The sequence below is a fragment of the Cygnus atratus genome, chromosome 22, assembly GCF_013377495.2.
Source record: "Cygnus atratus isolate AKBS03 ecotype Queensland, Australia chromosome 22, CAtr_DNAZoo_HiC_assembly, whole genome shotgun sequence".
In the NCBI taxonomy this organism is placed as follows: Eukaryota; Metazoa; Chordata; class Aves; order Anseriformes; family Anatidae; genus Cygnus; species Cygnus atratus.
Window position 1 is genome coordinate 7,244,871 of NC_066383.1, and position 25,989 is coordinate 7,270,859.

The window sequence follows — 25,989 nt, forward strand, 5'->3', positions numbered from 1 at the left end:
CAACTTAAAAAAGGACTTGTTAGCTTTAGGTAACTGATGTTACAGGAAAATATAGATAAACAATTTAGCGTTTTTCATGTAGGTGAGGCTGTTTTCCATGGCAATAGAAATCAAAGGTGGTTGATCTACTAAAGCACTTACCGCAGTAGTGGAGCTTGAGAAGCCCCTGAGATCCTGCTGTGCTACCCAAATCCTGTCAGTTGAATCAGCTTGAGTTGCTCTTCCCAGCCCCTCAGGGGCCACACGGGGGGGTTTCTTCCATCAGCTTTTGGCCAGCCCTTGCAGTGCCATGCTGAAAGGTGGGCGCTGTGGACACAGGGTGCTCACCGCCGCAGTACTTCAGTTCAGCTGAGATAACCGTGCATTTGGTGCCAGGATTTGCTAAGAAAAGGTAGAACATTCAGGCAAAATAACAAAGAGGACTGCGCTATCAGAAAATAGTACAAATTCACATCTTTCTGGTTTTTTTCAGCACTAGAAATCCACGTGTACAGGGGTTGATTCTTAAACGTGGGAAGGGTCGGACGGTTTTGATATTAGCCTGACTTCTGACATCGTTTCTGTATGTCTTGGGAAGCCTTTTCTGACACACAAGTCCCCTTAATCTGTGGATAACTGCGGCTGCTCCGGGGAAAGGCCCATGAGAATCTGATTCTCCCTGAGGTCAGGCCGGGAAGCTCTTGCCCCAGACAGGGGGAGACAGCATCGCAGCCACATCGCCCTGGCCTAATTCTGCAGTGCAATTCCTGATGGTTTCCATCTCGTGGAATCTCTCCGTCTTTGTGTCAGGGAAAGCCATAGAAAGCATGTTTTTAATTCGAGGAAGGCCTCTGAATATTTTAACCCCTGTGGGGGAGGAGTGCGGCTGCAGTAAGATCGACAACTGAAATGACAAGTAAACCTAGTCAAATTAGTTTTGACAGACTTTTCTGCCTTAAAAATCAACCTGTTTTGTACTGAACTCCACTGTGTTTGCCCTCTTGGGTTCTTTTCCTGCGAAGACTCTGGGGTTTCTTTCCAAGCTTGTATTGCTGGAGTGTGTATGGAGTATACCAGGTGTTTATGTACGTTGGCCATTTGTTCTTACCAATGTCCAATCGGAGTGAGCATGTATGTGAATGACTAGAAATGCATGGGCATGAACTAAAGCCAAATGGATTTTCTCCAAAAACGATTTCAAATGAATTGGGGGAAGAAAAAATAATAAACCAAAACAAAACAAACAAAAAAACAACCAACAAACCAAACCTAAAAAAGAGATTGATAGCAAAGAAAATGAAATGTAAGGCTAGTGTGGAACCAGCACAATACTTCAATCGGGGAAAGGATTTTTGAGTAATTTAATTTTTTGGAGTGTATCCTAGAGGACTGGGGGGAAAAGGAGTCCTGTATGTGTATGCATGTAAAAGCGGTAGCAAAACCCCTGCCATTCCTGTTTTCTTATGGAATGGAGTTAACAGCAGCAATGCATGAGTGACTCAAAGCACGAACATTGTTAACTCTTTTGTTTAAAAATGAGAGTTTAACTGTAAATTTTCTGATGCACTGTCTCCTTTCTCTGCACTGTTCATTGCCAGAACTCCAATAACAGCATGGTCATGGCCAGCAGGAAGGCTTGTGCTTCTGCTGCACTGCTCTACACTGGGTTTACTGAACTTAAACCCTCCTTCCCTTCTCTTTTGCACTTCATGTGTCAGGGAGCCAGTGGGGCTGAAGCACTGGTGCATTTTGAAATCGCAGTTCCCTGCCTGCACGCAGTCAAAATGAGGGCACACGTTGGTGCAGCTGTGGCAGCACTGGCTCTGGAAGTCTGCCACCACTGAACTTGGAAAATGTTTTTTCCTATTCCCTTTCTTCTCTCCTGTACCCCTCCTCCCCCTAAAAATCAAAATGCAAATTTTTGATTTCTTAAATGTGCTGGCTCCACAGCTTTCTAAGGAACACAGCCTTGCAGGGTTGCTGCCCTCTGAGAAAGTTTTTGTGTGAGATTACCAAGCTCGCTTTTTGCCTCCTGTACCAGTAGAATATGTAAAAACAGCCATGACCTCATACATGATGTTCTTTTGCTACAGCAAAAGTAACAAATTTTATGTTTCTCCCCCAAAATTTTGACCCCACCCTATGGTAAGCTAAGAGCTTAAACAAGCTTCTTAATGATTTTTAAATCACATGGACAATGCCCATTGCCATGCGTTACGTCTGCTACATGTGTTATGCATGTATGTCTTTGGGCACCTGGGTGCATACACCAAAGGGACCAGCAGCTGGCGATTCCTCCCAGCAGCAGGCTCTGGCTCCATACCTGGGGTGCCCCAAGCTGCCTTCAGCTCCCTTCCTGAGGCAGAAGGAAGGTGCTGCTGTTTTAGGATAGGCAGAACTTCTGCTAACATTAATTAGAAGATAGGGTGTAAAAAATCTCTTCTGAAGCTGGCAAAGCAGGAAGTCTGGAGTGAAGGTTCAATGTTACGAAAACATCCCAAACAAGAGTGAAGAGTTGCAAGAAAATACGTTGTCCATAATAGAGCAGATAAATTATTTTCTAAGCTGGAAATACTTTCTGAAGGCTGATATGAATTTTTGATCTTAGCAAGATTTTGTAAACAAATATTTAACGCTTCTGTGTTAAGCTCTTGCTGCTTTTTCCATTTGTGCTCAGTCTCTGAAAATGAGTCTGAAGCCGAAAGCTCAGCCATGCCAGAGCACTAGTCAGCTTCCAAATCTTGCCAAATTAAACAACATACAAGGAAAAAAAGCCTCAGTGCTTTCTGCATTAGCATTATCAAGCAGCTCTGTCTGTCCAACTGCCTTTTTTCCTTTTTAAAAATGCCCTACTTAAAAGTGCAACTAATAGTAAATACATTTATAAATATATTTTCCAGACCTAATCCTTGGGGCAATTGAATAAAACATCACAAAGATCCATGCACATGTTAAGACTTCTGTTCAGCCTTGTAGAATATGCAACATAAAACGGAATCTGTAATTGGTTATTTACAGTTTGTTACAAAGGATAAATTATATTTTGCTTAAAAAGTGGAGGTAACCTATGAAGAAGTTCAAAGCATTACTCTGTCAATAAACCTGTAAATAAATGGTGTGTTCATTTAATTTTCTAAACACCTGTATCAGGCTTCAGGATATGCAACTCAGCTTGCTGGTTGCACACTTTTAAGATTTATTATTTGACAGGGAAATTGTATCTGAGTGAAAAGTTAGCTTTCATTTATTTAAAAGAAGTTGCAGCAGACTTTGAATACATTCTGATCAGACATGAAAAGAAGGGACTTTAATCGCTGATATGAAAGTTTAATGAGAAAAATCAAGAAGTAATTTACCACATTTAAAATGCCTCACAACACATTTTGATACTGTTCAGTGGCATTTTTAAGTATACCAGGTGCAGGTAGAAAACGAATTGTTGAATTGTTAAATTTTCTTTTGAAAGAGATTTTTTTGCTTCATTAAAAATGTAACATTGCCCTTTTTCATTATTGAGAAAATGTGGTTCCTTGTAAGTGAAAGGGAAGACTATACAGGGGCAATTTTAGAGAGAGAAAAGTTGAATGGCTGTTCTGCAGAGCACAGATTTGCACGTCCAATGCTTCTGTGAGTCAACTGTAATTATTTTTTTATATATTATCGTAAAAACTCCCTGAAATCCAATAGTGGTGCAAAAACAAATTTCTAGCTATTAATCAAAATGGCTTCCCGCTTTAGAAGATAATTCAGATTGTAGATTCTGGATTACATATTTTAAACACCATCACTGAAAAAGAGTTTTATTTTTAATGAGATATATGTATTGCTTATGGCTTTCCAATAGGAGACAAGTCTGCACATTGATTATACTTTATTAATATCTTTGTTATTTAAATGAAAGCCTTTGTCCTAGCAAAAACACGTCTCTAACCCCCTGTTGCTACCTCCTCCCCAAAATGTAAAAAGTAGACGGGGGCTGGGGGTATTTCTGTTCCTCCAAGGCCAGCGTTTTGCAGGTAAATTCTCTTTGTGCTCCAAACCCCCTGTAAGCACAAGGAACCTGTTCTCCAACATTATTCAGGAGCGTATTTAAGCTACATTAGGTGTGGTTTTTTTGGCCAGTCTTTACTTGAAGAGGGTTTCCCGTGTACTGCAAATAAGCCCAGAACTCAAATTGACATCCATTAGCATTCACTGGATCCATTTTACAGAAACTGGGCAAGCACGGAGCGTGTATTTAGCTGCCACTTAGTGTATTAACAGATCACTGAATTGCTGCTGCTCTCAGTTCTCCCCCCAAAACATCTGGGTTTTTATCAATCTTCAAGCTTTTGCTGACAGTTTTCCAAATGGCCAGTAGTGATAACATCTCTTTCGTGTCTGCCTTTTGTGGTCACAAGAGTTTGTCTTGTCAAACTGCTTTATCAGCTTTGAGGACAGATACTTTTTCCAGAAATGCACTAAATTTAGGAAATTAAAAAAATAGTTTCAGATTATTTTTTTTTACAAAAGGTACAGCCTGCAGTCTGCAAGTACAGATGCCTTACAGTTTTGAAATGTGATCCACAATATTCTTTAATTTATAAATTGCTGTGCTTGTCAACATTACCAAAAATATTTAATTTCTCTGGAAAATTGGAAGAAAAATTTACATTGACATCTATATATATCCTAAATCAAACCAGAATAAATTGGGAAATTGCCCCTATTTGATGAGTAAAAGACTGAGTCCGGGGGTTTCTGCATGCTGTTATGAATGAGTGATTTTGATTCACCTACATGTTTCGTGTGTTAACAGTGTAGACTGAGGAATGTTTCTGCCAGTCTGTCAGTAATAAAGTAAATGATTGGAATTCTGAAATACAAGTTACTCTGCTCAAACCAGCAGAAGATGGCAAGTGATTGACTCATTTTTTCCCCCAAGAAATTCATCCTCAGTTCTTAAGTGTGTTGTTTTTGTCACTTGAGAAATACAAAGAAAAATGAGTTTGTTTTTACTTGTAAGGCTTTACTCAGTTGCCAAATTCCGCAGAGGAGCTGGACTATGGGGATCTCTCAGGTAAGGGCTAGCACCTAGGTAAAGCACTGCTCTTCTACGTAGATACTGGTTCCACTGATTTCTGCGTCTTGGCCATTTTGCATTGTATAGTCGCTATGGTGTGGCAATTAATTGCACACAGTCCTTCAACTTGGAAGTTACGCTGTTTTCTGTTGGGATTTCCCTCCCATTTTTTTGGGCATTGGCACCCTGTTGTGAAACGTGAAAATGGGGGAGGCACATTCAGAGCAGTGGGGTTCACCTTTCAGGCTGTGTGCCAGCTACTGTGGCCTCAGTAGCTTGCAATAATTTTCGTAACACTAATTTGGAGAATGGTTGAGTTGAAATTTTGTTTGTAAAACACTCAACTACGCTGTAATGTGCAAAACTGTCTTTAGCAAGTGCAGCCAGCTCTACATCTAGGCTGTTTGGTAAATTCTTGTAAGGGGAATTTCAGGTGGGAGATCAAAAGGAGGTGATTGTTTTATTAGCTGAGACAAAAACAACGATTTGGACCTCTTTTTTATCGACAAGCAACTGGAAGTTGCATAAATCCATCTTTATAGTTGGTCCTTGCAAATTCAGTTGAATTCAGATGAAAAAATAAAAGCATCCTCGGTGGGGGAGTTGGGGCAATTGATATATTCAAAAACAAGAGTCATAACAGTCTAAACCTCCGATCTTCGTGATTTGACAGACTTCCTTAGTGCTTTTGGAAATGAGCCCCTTGTTTGCTGCCGCTTCCCAGACAATCTCTGCAGCTCCCCGTGGGAGGGCAGGAGGCTGGAGACACTCAGGCTGCGGGCAGGAGCCACCCGGTGCCCACCGCCCATCCCTGCAGGGTCCCTGCCCTTGGGGGGCGTGCAAAGAGCCTTGCCCAGGAGGGTTTGGGTCCAGCACTGTTATTCCCTTTTGCGGTTTACAAAGTGAACGAAAACTAACACCAGAAAGCAAAGCCCTGAGCCCTCATCTTTTTCCGTAAAATGCTTTAACCCAATCAAACCAGCAGCATCTCTTCCTGCAAGCTACTATAGGTATGCTTTGGCCAAGAGGTTAGAAATGATTGATTAATTCAATATGTATTCTAACACCTGAGCAATACTAATAATTATTGTTGCAGGCCTGGGCCAGATCTCATAGGTAAGAAGCACTAGGTGTCTGTTAAATATCACTGTGTGGATGGAAAGTAACTGTTTTGCTCTGATAAGCTTTATTTTTTTATTTGTATTTTTTAAAGAAAATACACATTTTGGTGAATGAACAGAAGAACGGGAAACAATTCCACAAAGGAATTCCTCAAAATGGGTGTCTGCTAGCAGTCCTGTCTTTCCCTTAAGTGAATCTTTCTCAGCTTTTGGTAGCAGCACAAGTTAAGTGTAGCATGCCATTGAGAAGTGACAGTACTGACTGCGGGGGGCGGCGGGGGGTGACGTTGTTGAATTTTGCTGTTACCCTTGCAGTGCAGTCAGCGACACATTCTCTTTTTTCAGAAAGTTGTGGATGTGTTGAATGGCTAGTATGTCTTTCTGACAGTATACTTTAACTTTTCTATTTTTGTGAATCTTAAATATAAGTCAAAATTTGCTTCAGATTTTCCACAAAGCAGTGCAAGCACAACTGCTGGCTGTACTGAGCAGGTGAGCGAGCACCCTTTGTGCACTAACATACACCCATTTTGGAGCATCAGTTTTGATGACTGATTTTTTTTCCCAGGAATTTCAAAATTTCGTTTGTCGCTATCTAAGTTGTTTGTGTATGACCAAAGGGTGACTCTACCAAGTCAAACCTACCAGTATTGCTGGGAAATAGAGAACCAGCCCTGCACCGTTCTCTGCTATGACCAAAACTCTGCCCTCCATCATATAACTCATGCCCAGACTCCTGAGAAACTGACATAGGATCCCGTTTGTGGACTGGTGTCAGCAAATTTGAGCTGTCAGAAGGGTAGCACAGGTGAGTGCTGAGCCAGCTCTCCATGTGAAGCGCTGCCTCCCACCTCCGGGATCGGCTCCGACCCCTCTGCCCCCAGGGCACTGGAGCCTGCCCTGCAGCGTCCAGGCTCCAGCTCAGCCCTCTGAGGGGTGGCACGCTGCTGAGACATGGTAAAACTGAATGTGTTGGTCCTGCTGCAGTGTTTGCTCAGTGTGCTGTTCGTTTCAGGTACTCGTGTCCTGCTAAATGCTTCAGCGGAGGCTCTGCCAACTGTACAATTAAGTAATGCGTCTGTTGCCTTGCATCCAGGTAGCTAGTTTCCAGTGTCATGTTAACTTTTGCTGGTTGAGCTGTGTGTGTCCATACCACTCACAGACCTTTTGTTCATAACGTAGAAGAACAGTGCAGAGACAGTTTGTCTTGCACTTCTGCAGCACAGATTGACTTCTTACTCTACTGCAGCGCTTTTTCAACCTAGTGGTGTTACAGAGACGTTCCCTGCAGTGCTGTGTATCACCAGTCCAAACTGCTATGTACTGGTGTGTATGTATGTATACACACACGAACACATATATAAATATATATGCTGCTGTGTGCTATGATTGCAGTAATCCAGTTAATCTAATTCCATACCTGAGTATTTTCAGTCCCCTCAGGTGCATTCTGGTCTTCTTGTTTTGCTCACCAGTGTTGATACACATCTTGTAAAACATTGAACAATCAAGAAAGACCTGTGTAGCCTTTACATCTGGTTTGATTAACTAATCAAAACCTGATTAGCACCTTTGTTCAAGGGGGATGCTGATTAATCAATTACTATTGATTGTAAGTGTGGCTCCATTTTCTAGCAGAGAGAAGTCTGAAGAAACAACCAATAAACATTGAGCACCTGTCATAGTGATTAAATTTATTAAAACAAAATGCATTATTTTTTATGAAGCGATCTTGAAATGGGTCACTGAAGAGGAGCTTATTGATTGAAGAAGGATGAACTCCTTGAATTTCTCTAGCATAAATTAGACAAAATTCAATTACAATACGATGAACAGGTTAACACTACTCTTTAACAGTCCATCAATAAATTAGAGTAGGGGTAGCACACTTAATGCTGGACTATAGTAATGAATAATATTATTGTTCGTTCTGTCACACAGGTAGTGATTACTGTCCTCCCAGATTGTAGATGAAGACTTTAAAGTGTTTCTGAAATAATGACAGCCTGTTCTTCCCGCTGCTCTGCCCACCAGCACCCCTGCCTGCCAACCCCAAATTTTAGTAATGTTCCATGATGTCAAAAATTCCATTCTACAAAAGGATTAACCAGCTATTCATCAAAAGAAAATTCAGTGGCAAAATATTATTGCTAACTTCCTTTTAAGTTTTCTTCGTATTAGGAAAGAGGAATAGTTGGTTTATCAATATTTCAGAAGCACACGAGTGACTTAAGGTAATTGCACCTAAATCATGACCAATAGAGAAGTATGGAAGCCTGCATCATTTTGGTGTTTTAATTGTGTCATAAACTTAACAGGAAGAAGAAAAGATTGATAAGTTAGGAATTCTTGACAGAAGTTGATTTAGGTTTTCTTTTCCCTAATGTGATGCAGATATTGCATCTAGGAAGCACTGCAGCTGTTTATATGTACGTTGTATACACATGTACATATGTGCACACAAACGCAACCTATGTTGTGCTACATCAGTAGCTTGAAATTAATTTTCACCAAGAAATAAGAGACATTCTTGTAGGAGTACAGCAATAAATCCAAATATGCCAAAATTAATACCTATACTATATGTTGGTGAAGAACTCTAGAATTTTCTGCTTTTATAGCACAAACAATCATAGAACAAGTTCAGAGCTGTTCAGGGATACCCCCCAAAATGTCACAAAATGAAACAGATCAAAATTCTCAGTTTCCTGAGTCAGAGTGGGATAGGCTATATCTCCAGGAGCTTGCTTATATCGTGCCTCTGGTATTTAAATAAATGGAGCCTTAATCAGAAGCCGTGCTGGAGCACACTGGGAAAACAGTGAGATACACTGTTCAAAGCAATAATAATAGCAGAAATTGTGCTAGTGGGAAACGTGAGCGACTGGCTCTGTGCTGGAGGTGACCTGCAGACCTTCTGTGCTGCTGGTGAGACTGAAGTCAAGTCACTTGGGAGTTTTTCACCTCTTCCGCAGGCTTTAGCAATAAAGTGATTCATTCCTTGTAGGTCCAAAGCTTTTAACTCCTATGTAATTGATATTTAAAATACTAGCTAGTAGAGTCAGATCTGATCTAGTCCTTTCTCTTAATCTTGAGATGTTGCCACTTATAAAAAGCAAGAGCAGGAATACACATGAATGTCCATGTATGTATATATATAAATATATATACATATTTAAAGCCTCATTAAAAACAGAATTTAATGGAACCTTTTTGTGGAGTGGTTGGGAGGAGAAAAGTCTTCCATATGCTAAACCTTGCTGTAGGTGCTTAACCCACATTGTTAGGATATTACCATTAAAATCTGCCAGCACTTTTTCATGTTCTTGAGGCTGCAGTAAGTGATAAATTTTTTAACAATTACTTCTGCAAAAATATTAGAGAATTTGAGATCATTAATACACTTATTTTAAAGTGTCTCCCCTTGCACAAAAATAAATACATAACAACTACGATTCTATGGGTTTAAAATATGGATGTCAGCTGAGAACATTTACATGGGAAATTAGCAGCATAAACATCTCGTTTGGGTTCCTTGTTACCACTTCCCTGAGTCATTTTCCATGATCAGATATTGGGGCTGATCGCTGTCATTTTTGTCATCTGCCTTTGTCCTGCCGGGAGGTAAAACTGAGACCAGTGTGGGTTTGTCCTTTAGGCAAGAAAAAGGTGAGCGATGTGAACTGAAGTTGTGCAGCCTGCAGTCTGCCGTGGGTGTGCTGCTACATGTTTAATCGGATTGGCTCAGGACTCTAAAAATTTTAAATTACATGAGTTAGTAGGGTGTCAAATAGGAACCAGTCCAAAAGTGCGTTTACTTTCTCTGTGTGTAGTGTTTCGTGAATTACACTTTCTGTTTAAAGGAAAACTTCAGTTGGGTTTTTTTTTTTTATGATTTCTTTTTGTTGTTTAAAGTAGCAGTTGGTTAAAATAATAAACAACAATTAATTTAAAGCTACCAAAGTTTCTTATTGGCCACAATTTTAAATGGGACTACAGTGCTCTCTGCTGCTGTGTATTGTGCTGCATCTCATGCAGAGAAGTTCAATGCTACATTAGATAAAATTATGGCATCCCTCTAATGCAGGACACAATCATACTATTCTCTCAAGGGAGCAACACAGTAGTTTAAAAAAAAAAAATTGATTTTTTTTCTGTGTATATCAAGTTGTTCTAAGTGGACTGTACCATTATCACTGCAGTTTTCCTTTAAGGTGCTTTGATATAATCCAAAACACCACCCTATGGAATTTGGTTCAGCTGAGGTGTAGAGTAGCTGCAGAGTAGCAAAATAGTTGTGCATGTTGTTCATAACATGCTGCAAATGTCTGTATGTTGACTTGTTTCTTCCCTTCCTGTGTATCTCCCTTCCTTCCACTCTCACTCTCAAGAAAACACAAGCAAAACGGAAACAAAGCCATAGCAGAAAAATTCTGACTATTCGATTTAAAGGCCAGCATGCTCCAATATATATTAACATCTTAATGGGAAAGCTCGGCATGTATACATTTACTACTCTCTGACAAGAGGGAATTAAATGTCAGAAGGATTTGTAGCATCTATAATTGAATTGGTGCTGAGAGAAGCAAATCTTAAGGAAGAATAACATATTAGGATTAGCAAATAATGTGGCATTTTGTCAGTTCCTGCCATCTAGTCTGTTCCCTCTTCAGTAATAAAGTTGTGATTTCTTTTTTTAATCATAGATATGAAGCAGGAATAGATTTTGTGAATTGGAGACAGCATTTCAAAGCAGATTCTAGTTTTTAAGGTCAAGTTTGTCTGTCTTGGTAGAAATTTGGAGAATTATTGTCTGCTCCGTAGTTGGAACGTTTTTTTTTTTATTACCAAAGAAATAATGAGTAACGCCAAATATTGATGCTTATTCAGTATGAAATAATACCCATCTCCAGCGTTGCTGCTGGAGTAAGCCCGTTTCTTCCCCGGAGCCCCCTCTGCCAGAGGAAGGGCTGAGACGGGGGCGCGTGGTTCGGTGCCAGGCTCCTGCTGCAGCAGCTGCTGTCTGCGAAGCCTGGCTGGAGCAGCTGCAGGCTCATGTCCCTGTTACAGGGGTTAGCAAGCATATTGGAAGGCTGGCTGCGTTCCCACCTCGCATGAGAATATTCTGAAGCGAGGTGCTTACAGAAAATTAAACAGGTATCTGTATGCTTGCAGCATACAGATCGATTTGCCTATAGTAGTGTCCAGGATTGCTGGAGATGGGGTCTGTCGCGGGGCAGCTCTCAGCCGCCGGCTTTGTCTTACCTTCCACATTCATAGGCAGAACTCTGTTCACACTGGGTAGCAGCCACTGCGCTAGGCACCGCGGGGCTTAACTGAAGTATTCAGGGTTTAGATGGGATGTTGAAAGAAAAATACTTAACCACAGGAAAGGTGTAACAGTGGTGTCAGCATCACTGGCTTTGCCGTGGGCACTGCAGACCCTGGTCTCCCAGGTTCTTCAGAGGCTCTTTCTTGTGGCTGTTCTGGTGGGGGTAGGGGGCTGGTCAGCATTACAGAAGGCAGTCGATTATTTGTGAGTCGTTATTAAAAGTGGATAGTGGGAGAGCAGTGTGCAAATACGGCTAGGAAAGAGGGACAGCTGAAGCAGATGAGGATGGAAGGACAAGAGGAAGAAAGCTGACAAAAATCATCATCTTTAGAGAGTTAAGAAACTAAACAGAAACAGTACTGCCACCAGGCAAGGTCTTCTGGAAAATCCCACTCATAAACACACTGCAGAAGCAAAGGTCGAAGGAACCAGCTTGCCTGCAGGACCTGCGGAAATTTCTGGCCGTGTTATCCCGAAGCTTCAAGTAGTTCCTGCAGCAGCCTTCTGATTTGGTGCAGGTGGTGCCTAGGCAGGTGAGCTTGTATGGCAAGCACCATCCTGAAAAAGCAAAAACAAAGAAGTAGAAACCCCTGTGAGCCTCAGAGCACGTGGACTCCTAAGAATTTCTACTATCTTGTTCTTAATTTTATGTTTAAGAAGAAGAAAACAATAGTTTTCTTCCATTTCAACAGTAGGCTTCAGTTTTCAAAAAATTGATTTTTTACCTATTTTGTTTGGAGAGCAAATTGATGCAACACAGAAAAGACAGGAAGAGGAATTAATTTTGATAAGTACAAGTGTTTTAGTGCCTCTAAATATGGCATATTTTTTTTAAACAGAGTTCCAGCATGTTTCATCCAGCACATTTGCAATTAGAGATGAAGAGCCATTCCTTTCACTTTGATAATTAGTATATAAACATAAATATGTTATCTTTAAAGTCAAAAGTACACTGTCAACCGCCTCACAGACTCGGGTATCAGATGGTTTGCAACCACTAGACATCCTCAGTATGTATTTAATTTTTACTTTGTTTGTAAAGTTGAAGACAAAGGTATTTAGCAGTGTACCTAATAAAACAAGCTTGCAGTTTGCACTTTGCCATGTTTTTAACCGAAATACTTCAGGAAAATGGCTGTGCATGTCCCAGTAGAAGAACTCATAATTAATAAACTCTTCTGGCCGGAACTGTCCCTTCTCAAGGAATTGCTGACTCCCTGCTCTTGACTTAATTGCAAATTGAGTAGAAACTGCAAAGGATCTGTCAAGCGTAAGGCTCTAGCACAGCACTCCAAGTAACAGAGGCCCGATTCTCTGCAGCTCTGCAAATTCAGTATAACCGCCTTGAGGCTGGCGTTGCAAGGATGAGGTGCACCAACTGGCGTTCAGGTTTCATGGGTGCAGAACTCTCTTAATTACATTAAGAAAAAAATGCACCTCGATGCAAAATCCTGCTCTAGACGCATTATAGAGCCATAACTCAGTGCATTTATTCTGCTCAGCTGTTCCAAAGGCCAACAAGACATTCATCCTGCAGCTTGGGATGCTTCCCTCTTGCCTTTAGTGCAGCCTCGCATACCTTGGTGCTCAGCACCTGCTGCAGCGCAGGAGGGAGGTCAGCCTCGCGTGCTGCCGGGCACTGTGCAGACAAACAGACGTGTTTGTCATCTCGTTAAAGCAGGGCGCAGCATGTCTGCAGCAGCAACTTGTCCAAAGCTGCAACGAGGAGACTTCGGTTTGAGTGCTCGCTACCTAGAGCACCCTGGTCCTCTGGTTTTCCCCTAGCTGCTATTCCAGACAGACAATGGCGTCTCTTCCCAAGTGAGGCTGTCTACTTGGCACGCTGCAATGCTTTCATGGGCACCTTTCCCATCAACAAGCAGGGATATTCTGCTTCTTGCCAAAGCAGCAAATGCTGGGAAGTGCTTATGATACAGTCTGTTCCTACTGAAGATTATTTAGAAAAAGAAGAAAAAAAAGTACCTTCTTAGAGGCGGCTTGTTCTGGCAGTTTGCCACAGCAACTAGAAATCCTTGCGTAGTGGTTCCAGGACGTGTACCATTTTCTTAAATACTTACTGTTATTTTTCTTCATCAGAAAGCTGGGAATAATTGACTTCAAAGACAGTAATTTTCATTGGATGTGGAACAGTTCAAGATCAGTTAATTCTCCTCATTGAGAGAGCTATGTGTATGCCTTTTCAACAGAATAAGGTATTTTATGGGTTGTTTTGCAATTAGGTTTTGTCCTTTGAGTGCACTTTGTCATTACAACGTAAGAGGGAAGTTTGTTTCACTTTTTGTATCTCGTTTTTTCTAATCATGAATTTCTACAAAATAATTTGGCCATGATGTGTGTGCCATTGGTATGCACTTTACTGAACACCAGGTTTTAATGTGCTTTCAGATTTCCCTGGTGTGCTCCTACCACAGTTAAATGACCTGACTTTAGATGATGTGGAAGCAAATGCTTCTGATTTAAAGTGGTATCTTTTTTGCCACCCTTAGTTTATCTTGTTAGATAAATTGCTGAAAGGAATTCTCTCATTGTTGTGCTAGTAGGTATTATTTTGTTTTTTCCCTTAATATGCACCAAACCTTGGCAAAATTAAACCCAGGCATCCCACTGCCTATGCCAAAGCTGCTACTTTTAAGAGTTACTTGAAAAAATGTTCTAAGTTTTTTTCTTAAATTGTTTTAATTAAAGTGTACTATACAGTCTCAGTCACGAGTTATTTACTTACATCCCTTAGTACTTAATCTTAGAACAGAATTGGAAATATCGATAGAAAGTGTAAATCCTGGGCTCCTGCTTGAAAGCATTGTATCAGGTTTCAGCTCAAAAGAGCACCATTACCTTTAGCTGTCACGGATCTGTACACTTGATCGATAAACTTCAAATATTATTAGAGGTGGAGGCTTCAGAGATTTGCTCTGTTCTTTGGAGAGAGACGGGGATAAATCTTTCTTAAAAATTGACTTGAATTTGCACTCTCAGTCTTCCTAGTAAAATGCATTTCTCTTAGGTGTCTGGGCAACTGCATGCAGGGCAGATTTATAGGCCATGTGCTTCTTGTAGTGAAAGATTTAAATGGTAAATCCTTCACATATGACTTCACAAATCATGTAAAGTTAAAAGATTTTTACCGTTTCTGTTGCTGCTATGCTTAAATTGTAAGGTATGGCTAGTAAATCATTTTAATGGAGGTGTCGCACTTGACTCAATAAAAAATAAATAAATAAATAAATAGAGACAATGGTTTAGCTTCTATTCCAAAATGTTAATGTATTAATCAACGGGAGAATAATTGTTTTTTTACTATGTTATAAATCTCAGTTGCCATTAGAATTGCAGCAAGGGTTGATGTAGCTGCATTCTTAAATTAAAATTGTTTACACTGCTATACATTCTTTTTACATGGCCATAGCTCATTCTGGGTTCATTTCAGAGTTGTTCCTCAGCCAAATAAGTCATTCCTCTCCCAGTGACGGCAACCTAAGGGAGAGATGCTTATAAAAGAAAACTAATTGCATGGTGAGGTGTTTAATAAATAAAACAAAGCAGTTGGAGGCAATACACAATTATTGCTTACTGTCTGCATTTGAAGAGGTTTTTATAGTTTGGATTAAGAGTTTTGCGTCTTAAGACGTCATGAACTGTAATGAACAGAAAAGGTCGTGCTTAATTATGTAATCTTTGAGTTCTTGGGTTGGGGGAGAAGAGGGATGTAAACACATTTACAAAGCTCAGTTGATTGTTTTGTGGTTGTAGAGGTTTTTGGGCTGATATTAAAATGTGTCACCAGGGCACTTGTTTAATGATCTTTCTCTAAAGCTAATGATTCGTATTTCCATATAGCATTCTACTGCTATTCTCTGTGCCCCCCCCCCCCCCTCCCCCCAGCTCCCCAGGAGTATTGAAATTTGGGGAGTATTCTAGGGAAATTTCCGAAAACACGTGTCCACCAATGATTCCACATCTCCTCTCCCTTTCCCTATCCCAGCTGTCTTCCCCGTGCATAGTAGTAGTGCTGCTGCTTATAGCAGAAGATACCTTGCAAGTTGATCGGCCAGATCAGTTCAGCCTTGGGCAGCCTGCCTGCTCCTCTGCCTGAACTCATCTGTCGAGATAGCTCGATGCTTTATCCCTTTTCCTTTTGAAAGCAAAAGGGTGTTTTTTCCAATCCTGAGGGCAGCTGCAGCCAAAACCTTCAGATTGTGTCATAATAAGTCCCGAATTCTTATTCCTCTTCTAATCTCAACAGATTCTCGTGCAGGTGAGGAGGGGTCAATAAGGAGCGTGGACCATGCAGTCGTTGGCGGTGTTGTGGCCGTGGTCGTATTTGCCATGCTTTGCCTGCTCATCATTTTAGGGCGATATTTTGCAAGGCATAAAGGTAAGACAAAGACTGAAACTGAAAAATGAATGGATTTGGTACGTCTGTCACTTCTGAAGCTTGCAGTCAGCAGTGCTGCTCTAGGTGTGCTCCGTACACAGGCTAAAACTGAAATTTGGAAGTCTTACTACAAAACCTAATTGACCTGAGCTGGTACGTACATGCCAGCGTCTTGGTTTTGTGGTTTACATTGTAAAATGTAAATGTCCATCCTGGGAACTTCTTACAACTTCCAGAGTAAGGCTGAACCCACCCACAGTGACGTGACCATTCCAGTCCCTGTGTATACAGGCAGGTGTTTGCACAAAAGGATCCACTGTTAGCAGCTTTTATTTAGTGGATTTGGGAAAGCTGTCAGAATAATGACGAGCTGGTTGAGACCCCAGCCAGGATGGAAAGAATAATGCAGAGAAGAGAAGAGAAAGCAGAGAGGAAAAAAACAACTAAGGCACATTAGGGGAGAGAGAACGGGAAGGTGAAAAATGCCTTTCCTTTAAGTGTTTAAAACACGATTTTACTGACATTTGAAGGGTAAAATCACTGTGTCACCTAGTTTCTTCTCTGCACTATGACACCATGGAGAACAGCACACCATCACGTCTGCATGGGGACGTGACCGCCCAGCCTGCAGCTGGCGGCAGCGAGCGCTGTGGTGGGACGCGGGGCAGCATCAGCCCCACTGCTTGCCGTGGCGTTGCTTTCCTGTGCCCTCTCTTTGCACTTCCATGGGAAATGCAGGTTAAAAATGCCCAGCTCCTCTTGAAGCAAGCAGGAGTTGCACATCTGGGTGCCTCAGGCAGAACTGGAGAAACCTCTGTCCCCATGCCGTGGGGTTTGTGGTGTAGTGCTCCTTGATAACATCACAGCTGCACAGTCCCAAGTCACAGCTGCATGGGACCTGCACTCAGGCTCCATTTCTTTCCTGTGGCATTGATTTCCCCTCCTGCTTGTGGCTTTGTCGCCCTCTCGCTCGCGATGTCACAGACCTTACCACTTCGTTTTCAGGTACATACTTCACTCATGAAGCCAAAGGAGCAGATGATGCAGCGGACGCAGACACAGCTATCATCAATGCAGAAGGAGGACAAAACAACTCTGAAGAAAAGAAAGAGTACTTCATCTAGAGCAGCCTTGGTTTCAATGAGGTGTCCAACCGTGGACGGTTACTGGCCCTATTTAAACGCTAAAGAGACAGTGATATTGGAAGTTGCAACCAGCTTGTGTCTTTTTTTTAAAGAAAAACGCAAATGGGTGGAGAGTTGTGAGACTGGGAGGGTCCGGGATTTGCTGTGTAAAAATATTCTTCGTAAAGTACACTCTGCTGTTTGACACCTCAGTTTGTTTGGGTTTTATTTTTTTGGCCAAGTCCAGCTTGGATTTAGTTTAGTGAAGTCATTTGCAGAAGATTCTGTGCCTTGTTTTATTTCTGTTTGTTTGGGTTGGGGGGGAGGCTGGGAAGAAGAGGGGCTTCTGTGCGTTAGTTCTCTTCGGATTTCTGTGGTTCTTTGTTTCCCCTTCTGTCCTCTGTTTCTGGAGTTGCCTGCTGGGACCCCTTGGAATAGGTTGGTTTCTTTTTAAGGTATTTTTCTTTCTTTTTATCTTCACTGTTTTCTGTTTGGAACTCGGTCTCATCGGAGGAGAACCAGCACATTTTAGATCTCATAGTTTGCAATTCAGTGTACCCATATTCCATTTTCTCTATTGTCGTAAAGGCTTGGATAAACAAACAATGAGAACCTGTTTGTGGCTGCCCATGTTTCAAATGCTTTAGATGGTGGAGACTAGAAAATAGCCTGCAACCCAGAAAACGCGCTGCCCGGCTGCAGAGCAGCGTGAGAGGGGGGTCCGCATGCCAGATGTGTCGCGGCGTGGCCCCAACCCGTGTGCCCGTGCCCATGTCCCACTCCCAGCCAGGGCTCCTCCTGCTGCCCAGCTGGCTCCGGGGTGGCAGGATCTGGCCTGCGGAGGGGCAGAGGTGGGATTTCTGCTCGGATTATTTTTGTTGCAAACCGTTCTGTCACACTGTCCCGATTGGCCTGACTTCTCCCTAAATTGCTAGAAAAGGAAAAGCCCCCCTGGGGAGCAGAAGGCTGCAAACGAGCAGTTTTTGTATTCTTTTCCCCTCCGTTTGCCTTGTGCCAGGGAAGGCAGTGAGGACCGGTGCTCAGGCGTGCGTTTGTCCTCTGGGACCTGCGAGCTCCCGGCCCCCAGCCTGGTCCAGGTGCAGGCGGCCAGGGCCGGGCTGTGCTGGCTGATGTCCGGCTGCCTCCCACCCCTGCTCCTGCCTCAGAGCTGCCAGCCACGCACCCCTGTCCCTGTCCCTGTCCCTCCACGGCAGAAGCCGTGGGGCACAGCGACTGAAAACGCCTCACCTTCCGCATGTGTTAGATCCGAAACCTGGAGCAACTGGACAGGTACAACTGCCTTTTTTATCAGATAAGTAAAACGTGGGAATTTGCATTAAAATTAGTGTGCTAACTGACTTATAAAGCCATAGGTAAAAAAGAAGAATTTAGGTAAATTAGAATTGTGACAGATAGCAAATCACAATGAGAAGACGGTTTAAAATTATATATGCTGACTTGTTTTTGGTGAGTAATCTTGGATTTTGAGAGAGACTTTTTTTTTACTGTGTTTATGTGGAACATGTATGCTGATTTATTTAAGGGAAACATTAATCTTAGCGTCAACTTTTTTTTAGGGGGTTGGGAGGATCATTTTTGTGTGTGTTTTTTTAATTGTTTTTGGCAGAACCATTATGACGCAGGAGTCTGTTGGGAATGGGACAGCATGAAAATAGACAAGCCCATTCTCAAGCAGTAGTCTGTCTTTCCCCTTTATACGAGAAAAAGAAACTCACAGGAATAGCTTTTTTCTGAGCAAATTTTGTGGAGCGCAGCTCTTTTCTGAGCCTTCAGCACCATTGCCAAATCACACCATGGTGAGAAGCATTCAGCATGTTAGAGTTCGGGGGGGCTTTTTTACTCATTGATCACGGAATTGGCATCCTGTTTTCGAACAGCCCATCTTTGTTTTGAAAGTGTACAGTAGTGCAGTGTTACCGATGTAACTTTGACTTAAAATGTTGACATGTCTCAGGTTCATGTGTTTTGATTGGTGTTTTCCGTCTCAGGTAGATTGCAAAATTTCGGCCCCACACATTGGAAAAAAAAAAAAGAGTAAAAAAACAGGAAATTACGAATTTTAGTTGTATATTGGTTTATGTATTTTTTCTTCAGTATACAGTGCACTGTTTGAAATGTATTGTTGAGTATTACTTTGTACAGCTTTAGGTCATTAGGATTTTTAAGTGTGGAAAAAGAACAAACTTGTTTAAAGGAGTATTACAAATGAAGGATGCGTGACTGATGCTAAACAACCTTGTTCTTTGTTCACCCAGCCTTTTTATTTTTTCCCCTTAGGCCAGTTCTGTTTTAAGGTGTCCATGGAAGATGTTACAATGTAAGAAAATACATATCCATATGTTCCCATTCACATTTTGTATTGGTTCATGTATACCATTTTTACAAAGAAAAAGAAGTACTATAAAATATCTGTCTTCTTAATAAAAAAAAATTAATGTTACAAAACTATCTTCACTTTTCATTCTGCGCTCTTTATCTCCCGCTGCTCTGGAGGCCATGGTCACAGCGGAGGCATGGGGGCAAGGACAGGGACGGTCCGAGCCAGAGGGACTGTTGTGGAAAAGGTCGGCGTTGGTAAACTTCCTATGGTGTGTTGGGCAAGAGCCCTGGGGTGACCTGTAAACCCTTGCTGATGATCCCTTCTAGCGTCTGCCACAAGTCTGAGAAGGGAGCCTTGCTCTCTACAAGAGGTTTACTCCTTTGAGAAAGCGCTCATGCGATTTCCCAGACTGCTAAATCCACAGAACTGCTCCTGCAGCTCTCCTTTCAGCAGGGAACACACCGTGGTTCCCAGTTAAACTGCTTGCAGAAGAGATGTTCTGTAGAGTTTAGTGCGGTGCCTTTCCTTCACCCAAGCAGCATTTCATTGGAAACTTAGCAAATTTTGTAAAGGCAAAGTCAGCACATGTTGAAGTGGGATTTTTTTTCAGTATATAAGGAATAGTAACACACATCAAGCCCTCATTCCTAATCCACTGTAGCAGTTTGAGCAGTATTTTCTGAAGGTCCAAATGGGGAGGAGAAAAATAAAAGCCACTAGTACTGCTTCAACAGAGTGTTTCTGGTTGCTTCGTTAGGCTGGTAGCTAACATTAAAAAGATTTTTTTAAGGGAAGGATTGCTACCTTGCATAAGTAAAGTATTTAATTTGAGTTTCAACATAATGTGATGGTTACTGAGCACAGCAATAATGTTGGCTTGCATGTTGCCCTGCTGAGAGGCCTGTTTTTACAGCTCCTGGATGGAGGAGGATAATCCCTAGATGAGAAGCACTTGGCAGGGTGCTCCACGCACCTGCGCTCAGCCTCCTGGCGCCCGTTGGTGTTGAGAGCGCGTAGCCTCGCTCGGCGCTTGCTGCCCGAGGGAGTCACGCAGCTTCACGCTGAGCTCTTGTCCTCTGCTCGGGGGCTGGTTTTGTTTCGTCGGTGCGAGGGACGTGCTCTTCCTCCGTAGGCAACGTCTGCTGGGATAGGTCATGTCAATACAAAAGGTTATGTTGCATAGAGTTACTTCTATCTGTCTATGAAATTAAATTTTTATTACGAATCGGTCACATAATCTTGGATTCCAGAAATTACTAAAACCCCAGAGGGATATCCGATGATTTGGCAGTCACTGATTCTGAGATTGGTCTTTGCCAATCACAAATTCAGAGTAGCAAATAGAGCTTACCTTCAAGTCGTGTGTTGAAAAAAAGGGAGCTGGCAATTTAGCTCACATGTGAGTTCAGATCTCCAGGTCTTATACAGGATGTTGTCTTCTACATGACACTTAGATGTTCAAAACCAGAGTATAACTCCCATGGCACTTTATTCCTTGAGTGAAGTCAGCTTCAGAGTTACACGGTCATTATTTATTTATGATAGTGCTTGCTAAGTAATACCTGCTTCCTAAACACAAAGCACCATCCTTTGCTCTGAAGAGCAACTGCAGCACAGTTCATAAGACAAAAAAGTTCACAGAAGGTAAGGACTGGTTGAAACACAGGTGAGCGTGACATCCCTGGGAGCTTCAAGTTGTGCTGATTTTAAGTCCACGCTGAACTGGAGCATTTCCAGAAAAACTGATCCAGAACTGGGAGAAGACACGCTGAGAGACCTGTGAGCATAAAGAGTCGATGAAGCTGCATCTCGGTAGGAAGGTTCTTTCTGAACAGCAAAGTGCAGGCACCAAGCAGCCAAAGCAATCACGCCCGGTCTGCAATGCATGCGACACCGGTACCGCAGGCGTGATTTGTTAGCAGCAGTGTCCACATGCAGGTGCTGGCTCTGGGAACTGCCCCACTCCTCCAGCCACGGCTGGGAATTTCTTTGTCAGTCTGCGGTTTTACAGCCATTTAGCCATGAAAGAAAAACTCACCCGGTTTCACAAACCTAATCCGTAAAGCCGTACAGAGTCGGCGCTGAGCAAAACAAAAGGTAGCCATGGGAAGATCAAAGAGCATTATGCCTTCCTCGGTCTCTGCTGCCTCCCTGTTAGCACGCACGACTTCTCATTCACTCATATTCCCAACGCGAGAGCCTTAAATCTTCCTTAAGTGATATCTTCTCAGGTTAATTAATCTCTAGGCTTAAACTTGCTGTGAGCAGCAGGAAGTCCAGCCTGAAGTCAGCAATGTTACGATTGCATCTTCTAATACTGTTTATCCCGCATTAGTGTTTACTTAAGGAGAAAATTGATCTGTAACTGATATTTCAGTCTTCCAGAGCTGATGTTGGGCAGCCCAGTGCACAAACGTTTAATAACAGACAAATATTTAAATCCTATAATGGTAGGTGAGTGTTGAAATACGCAGCTTTCTTCACCATATAGCTATCCCAGACTCAGTTCTGATTACTGCCAGATTTGTTTGCATCTCCCTTTAAAATGCTCAGGATTTCAGAACTGTAATATGTAATGCCTGCTTGCCTCAGAACACCAAACTCAAATAAAAAGTGCTGCCACAAAGAATATGTTTCACCACTGATCAGTCTCAGCGTAGCTTGTGATGAAGCCAATGTTTGTTTCTCCTCTAACGTTTCCCTTAGCCGCAACTCCTGAAATCAGGTTATGAGGCAGCTGCAGCATTGAAATTAGGAACATCAATCTTTTATGTTTTGGACAAAGAAGGAGGAGAAAAACAATTGCTTTCCACTGAATAGATACTAGTGAGAGATACACCATGATAATGTCCATACATAAACCAACTACTACACTTGCGAGTAGCTTTACATATTTGGGCTCACATGCTGCTAATGCTTGAAGGCTGGTATTCAGCACTGTCGAGCACTTGGTGCATTTAATACAGTTCTCTGAGAAACAATATTTTTCTTAGAGAAATTATGACACTGAGCAAGAAGCTTTAGGGCAAACCAGAAAAAGGAGCTATTCCTTATATGAAATGAGTGTGAACATATGTTCTTTGATCATTAACATGGCTATTTTCTAATTATTTCAATTTACAAGAGATTTTAATATCATATGTCTGATGCTGGCTCATAATGTTTTAGTTTTTTTTTTTTTTTTTCTCTTCAAGACAAAACTAACTGCAGCACACACTTGTGGTGTCAAACGCAAGATTATGGAGTTAGATAGGCAATTGAATTCCTTTCCCACCTGTTCTTGTTCCTCTTTCTCTGAACACTTTATGGTCATTATAATTCAGGTGGTAGCATTTCTGTCTGGCACAATGTTGATAGAACAGGTGAAAGAAAAATTTGGGAATCTTTATTCCACTGGGGGGGCGGGGAGAAGTGGAGTAAAAGAAGAAGGCACAAGAGAAATGTGAAAAATACAGCAAGCACTTGGCATTGCTTCCAACGAGGAAGAGTTGAAAGCACTACATGAGCCGTCTGAGGCACCGCAGTGGAAACGCTCACTTCCAAACCACCAGAGCTGCATTATAGTGCTGCTCTTCATGTTTGTGCCATAAAGCTCCTTGGCAGGCAGTCATGATATGTTTTATTACAAGCCCATCAACTCAGAAATACCTAATGCGTTCCCAACTGCCAAGTGAGAGGGAGCTCAGCACTGACATCTCATCATCTTCCAGTGCCACCCTGTCTAGAGACTTCTTCATCGGGCAGAATAACTCCATTAAAATACTATAAAGACTGTGAAGAATAACAAATCACAGAGTGACACTATTATCTCATGAATTTAGCAGATTATTGTTTAGCTGTATTCAGTAATGGCATCTTATTTATTTTGCCTGAAAATAACAACCATCAGGGGAACCAGGATGGCATTTTGTGCCAGATAAAATCCCTCATGGGTGGCAGCTGTGCAGTTCCTGGGCCGAGGCTGCCCAGGTGCTCTCACTTGGCTGAGAAATGAGGCAGCTAACATGTTAACGTAACCTGACTCTTAAAATCTGTCTGGGACCTCATGGATTCATTCCAGTAGTATTTTGAGCCATGCCACGAGGCTGTTGATTCACACACCTACAGGGAGAAAAGGCCAGTGTCTGCCTGCTGTTTGTCGTTGCAGAAGATGTGGCGCCTCTCAGTGCCGTGGTAGCTGCAGCTGGCCTGCATCTCTTATCGAGGTGATGCACATACAAATACAATGGGTGAGTACTTCATGAATATCACAACCTGATTTATTCTGCACTTGTTTTGCCATGAGATGCCTGAAGTGTCTGTCTCTGTATGTTGCAATGGGGAGAGGTTTTTCATCGTTCCTAACGTGACGTGCTGTTTGCCTCTCAATCTGCTCGAGCCGGCGCTCTTCCCTGAGGGCGCTGAGCTGTGATTAATGCTGTGGTCTGCCTTTAAATGCAGCCCTGCTGCTGCTGCTAGTTGCAGTAATTTTCAATAATTTAGTAAGCACAAAGGCAATCTACCGATGCTGTGGAAAAGCAAAGCCTGCAATAGCACAGCAAGGCTGCTGCAAGAGATGGGGAAGGGACAGAGCCATTTGGTTATGGCCACGTCTCAGTTTCCAGAGCAAAACTGATAAAAGTTTGATTGAACATTAATAGCCTATTAAGAATCCAGTTGTGAACATTGCCCAGGAAGAATGCTGCCAGCCACAGCTTTTGTGAGAACAAATAAGCTGCCTGTTGCAGAGTTCATGATTTATTTATGGACATGTGTGGCTCATTCATACCGTGCCCCAAATCAGGACGTTTCTCATTATTTTTGCGCTTGCCAGGGACTCTGTGCTGGGAAGGAAATGCAGTTGCTTGCTCTCAGGCTGTTTACCTTCTGTGAATGTTGAGCAGGGTCTTTGCCAAGACTTTGGATTCAGCTCCTCAAATGGCCCAGTTATTTCCCCAGTCATGTGTATTAAACTACTGCTCCCTTTAATCTTGGCAATTTCAGGCTGCAGCATCCATCTGTTTGGAAAAAGAAACCCAAACAGAAAGTGCTGCTTGAAATGATCACAGATTTACTTAGCTGCAGCTTCAAAAGGTTCTTATTTATACCTCATTACATACCAGGGAATAAGGAGATCTGCCCTGGACGACTGGAGCTTAATCCTTACTCCTAGATGACTCCAGTAGACTTCTGTCAACGTCCAATATCTTACTTTAAAGTTACACAGCAAGTGATTGCATTATTCATTTGTCCAGCCATTTAGTGTCACGCAGAGAACTAAATCTGCACAGAAACCTTCTTGATTTCGTTTGCTAAGGCTTAAGAAGTTACAGCAATTTTCCACACTGCCCAGATTGCACACCCTACATCCCTCCTTTATTCCTTGGCCATTTAGACCTCAGAAGCCAAGCGAGCTTTATTGTTGAACATCCAAGCAGATCTTGACTTCTAGCAAGCCCTGTATGGCCCCAGCAGTTTTCAGAATGGAAAATAACAAATTCTTCAATTTATAATCAGTGTCATATCCCCAAATGATTGGGGATTGTTTCCTCCTTGCTCCCAGCCCGTCTCCCGTGCCTCTCTCCTCCCCTTGGCCTCCGATCATCTTCTCTGCTCACAGCCCGCTGCCCAAGGCGGGCTGTTCCTCAGCTCTTTGGCTGTACAACTGTTGCTGTTAAGTGCTTTTAATTAAAAGGATTGAAGGACGCTTCTAGATTTCATGAAATTGAAGAAAATGATCATTACTTAAAATAAAAAGTATAGTGTTCGCCCTGAACTTAATATTTTTACAAGTTGCATAAGTAATTTGGCACTAATTGCATGATTATTTTATTAGGTAAGAAATACAATTCTTAACTTATTTATTTTTTACCAAGTACAATGAGGAATTATTTTAACTTCATAAACAATTCTGACTTGCATAATTACTGCTTTTCTGCCAGGCTGATGCTGCTAGAAGTCGAGGTAGCTTATGCTACATAAAGTAAGTAGCGATACATGATACTTTAGATTATATCAGGTAAAATGTACCTGAACTCTGAGCTCAGTGATTGAAATATACTTGCTGTTTAAAAAAAAAAAAGCGAGGAGCTGGGGTGAGGTGTGACTGTACAAGTCCATGGCATTGATCCGAGCTGGCCAGTCAGTTATCATCAGAAGTCCTGACAACAGACTAATAGGTTTTTCTGAAGATCCAGCCAGATTTTCCAGGCAGTGTCTCACAGTGTGCCAAGTGGGATCATACCTGCTCCACACCGTATTGATCAGCCTAGGGCATGCGCTCACTCCTCTTCCTCCCCTCGGCTTCCCATTGTGTCTGGGTTGAAAGGAATATTGTAAGAGCAGGCAGCGAGCTGGTCTGCAGCCGTGGAGGCTCCTCTCCTCGCTGCCCTTGCTAGGCTAGCGCCAGCCCTAGCGGCGTGCTGCCTCGCTTGCTTTACGTTACTCTCTTTTCCTCTCTGGAGAGAGAAAGGTGCTATGGAGGAGCTTTGCTTTGCAATAAACGTATAGCAACAACAACAACAAATTAATAATTCCCAAATAAAGGAGGAACTCTCACTGCCCATGCCCCTGGTGCAATTTCAGTAACAAATGGAGCAGCTGTGTGTTCGTGGGCTGACTCTGCGTTACCCTGGTAAGACGGTTACTGCTGCTT

At 42.3% G+C, this 25,989-nt stretch overlaps 1 protein-coding gene across 1 annotated transcript in view; it reads left to right on the forward strand.

The window, feature by feature from the left end:
* CADM1 (cell adhesion molecule 1) overlaps positions 1-18,539 on the forward strand; it is a 180,623-nt gene extending 162,084 nt beyond the window's left edge. The window contains exons 9-10 of the mRNA XM_050715013.1: positions 15,759-15,890; positions 16,896-18,539. Of these exons, the coding sequence (XP_050570970.1) occupies positions 15,759-15,890; positions 16,896-17,014 (251 nt within the window). The 3' untranslated portion in view covers positions 17,015-18,539. The remainder of the gene's footprint in view (positions 1-15,758; positions 15,891-16,895) is intronic.
* The last annotated feature ends 7,450 nt before the right edge of the window (positions 18,540-25,989 follow it).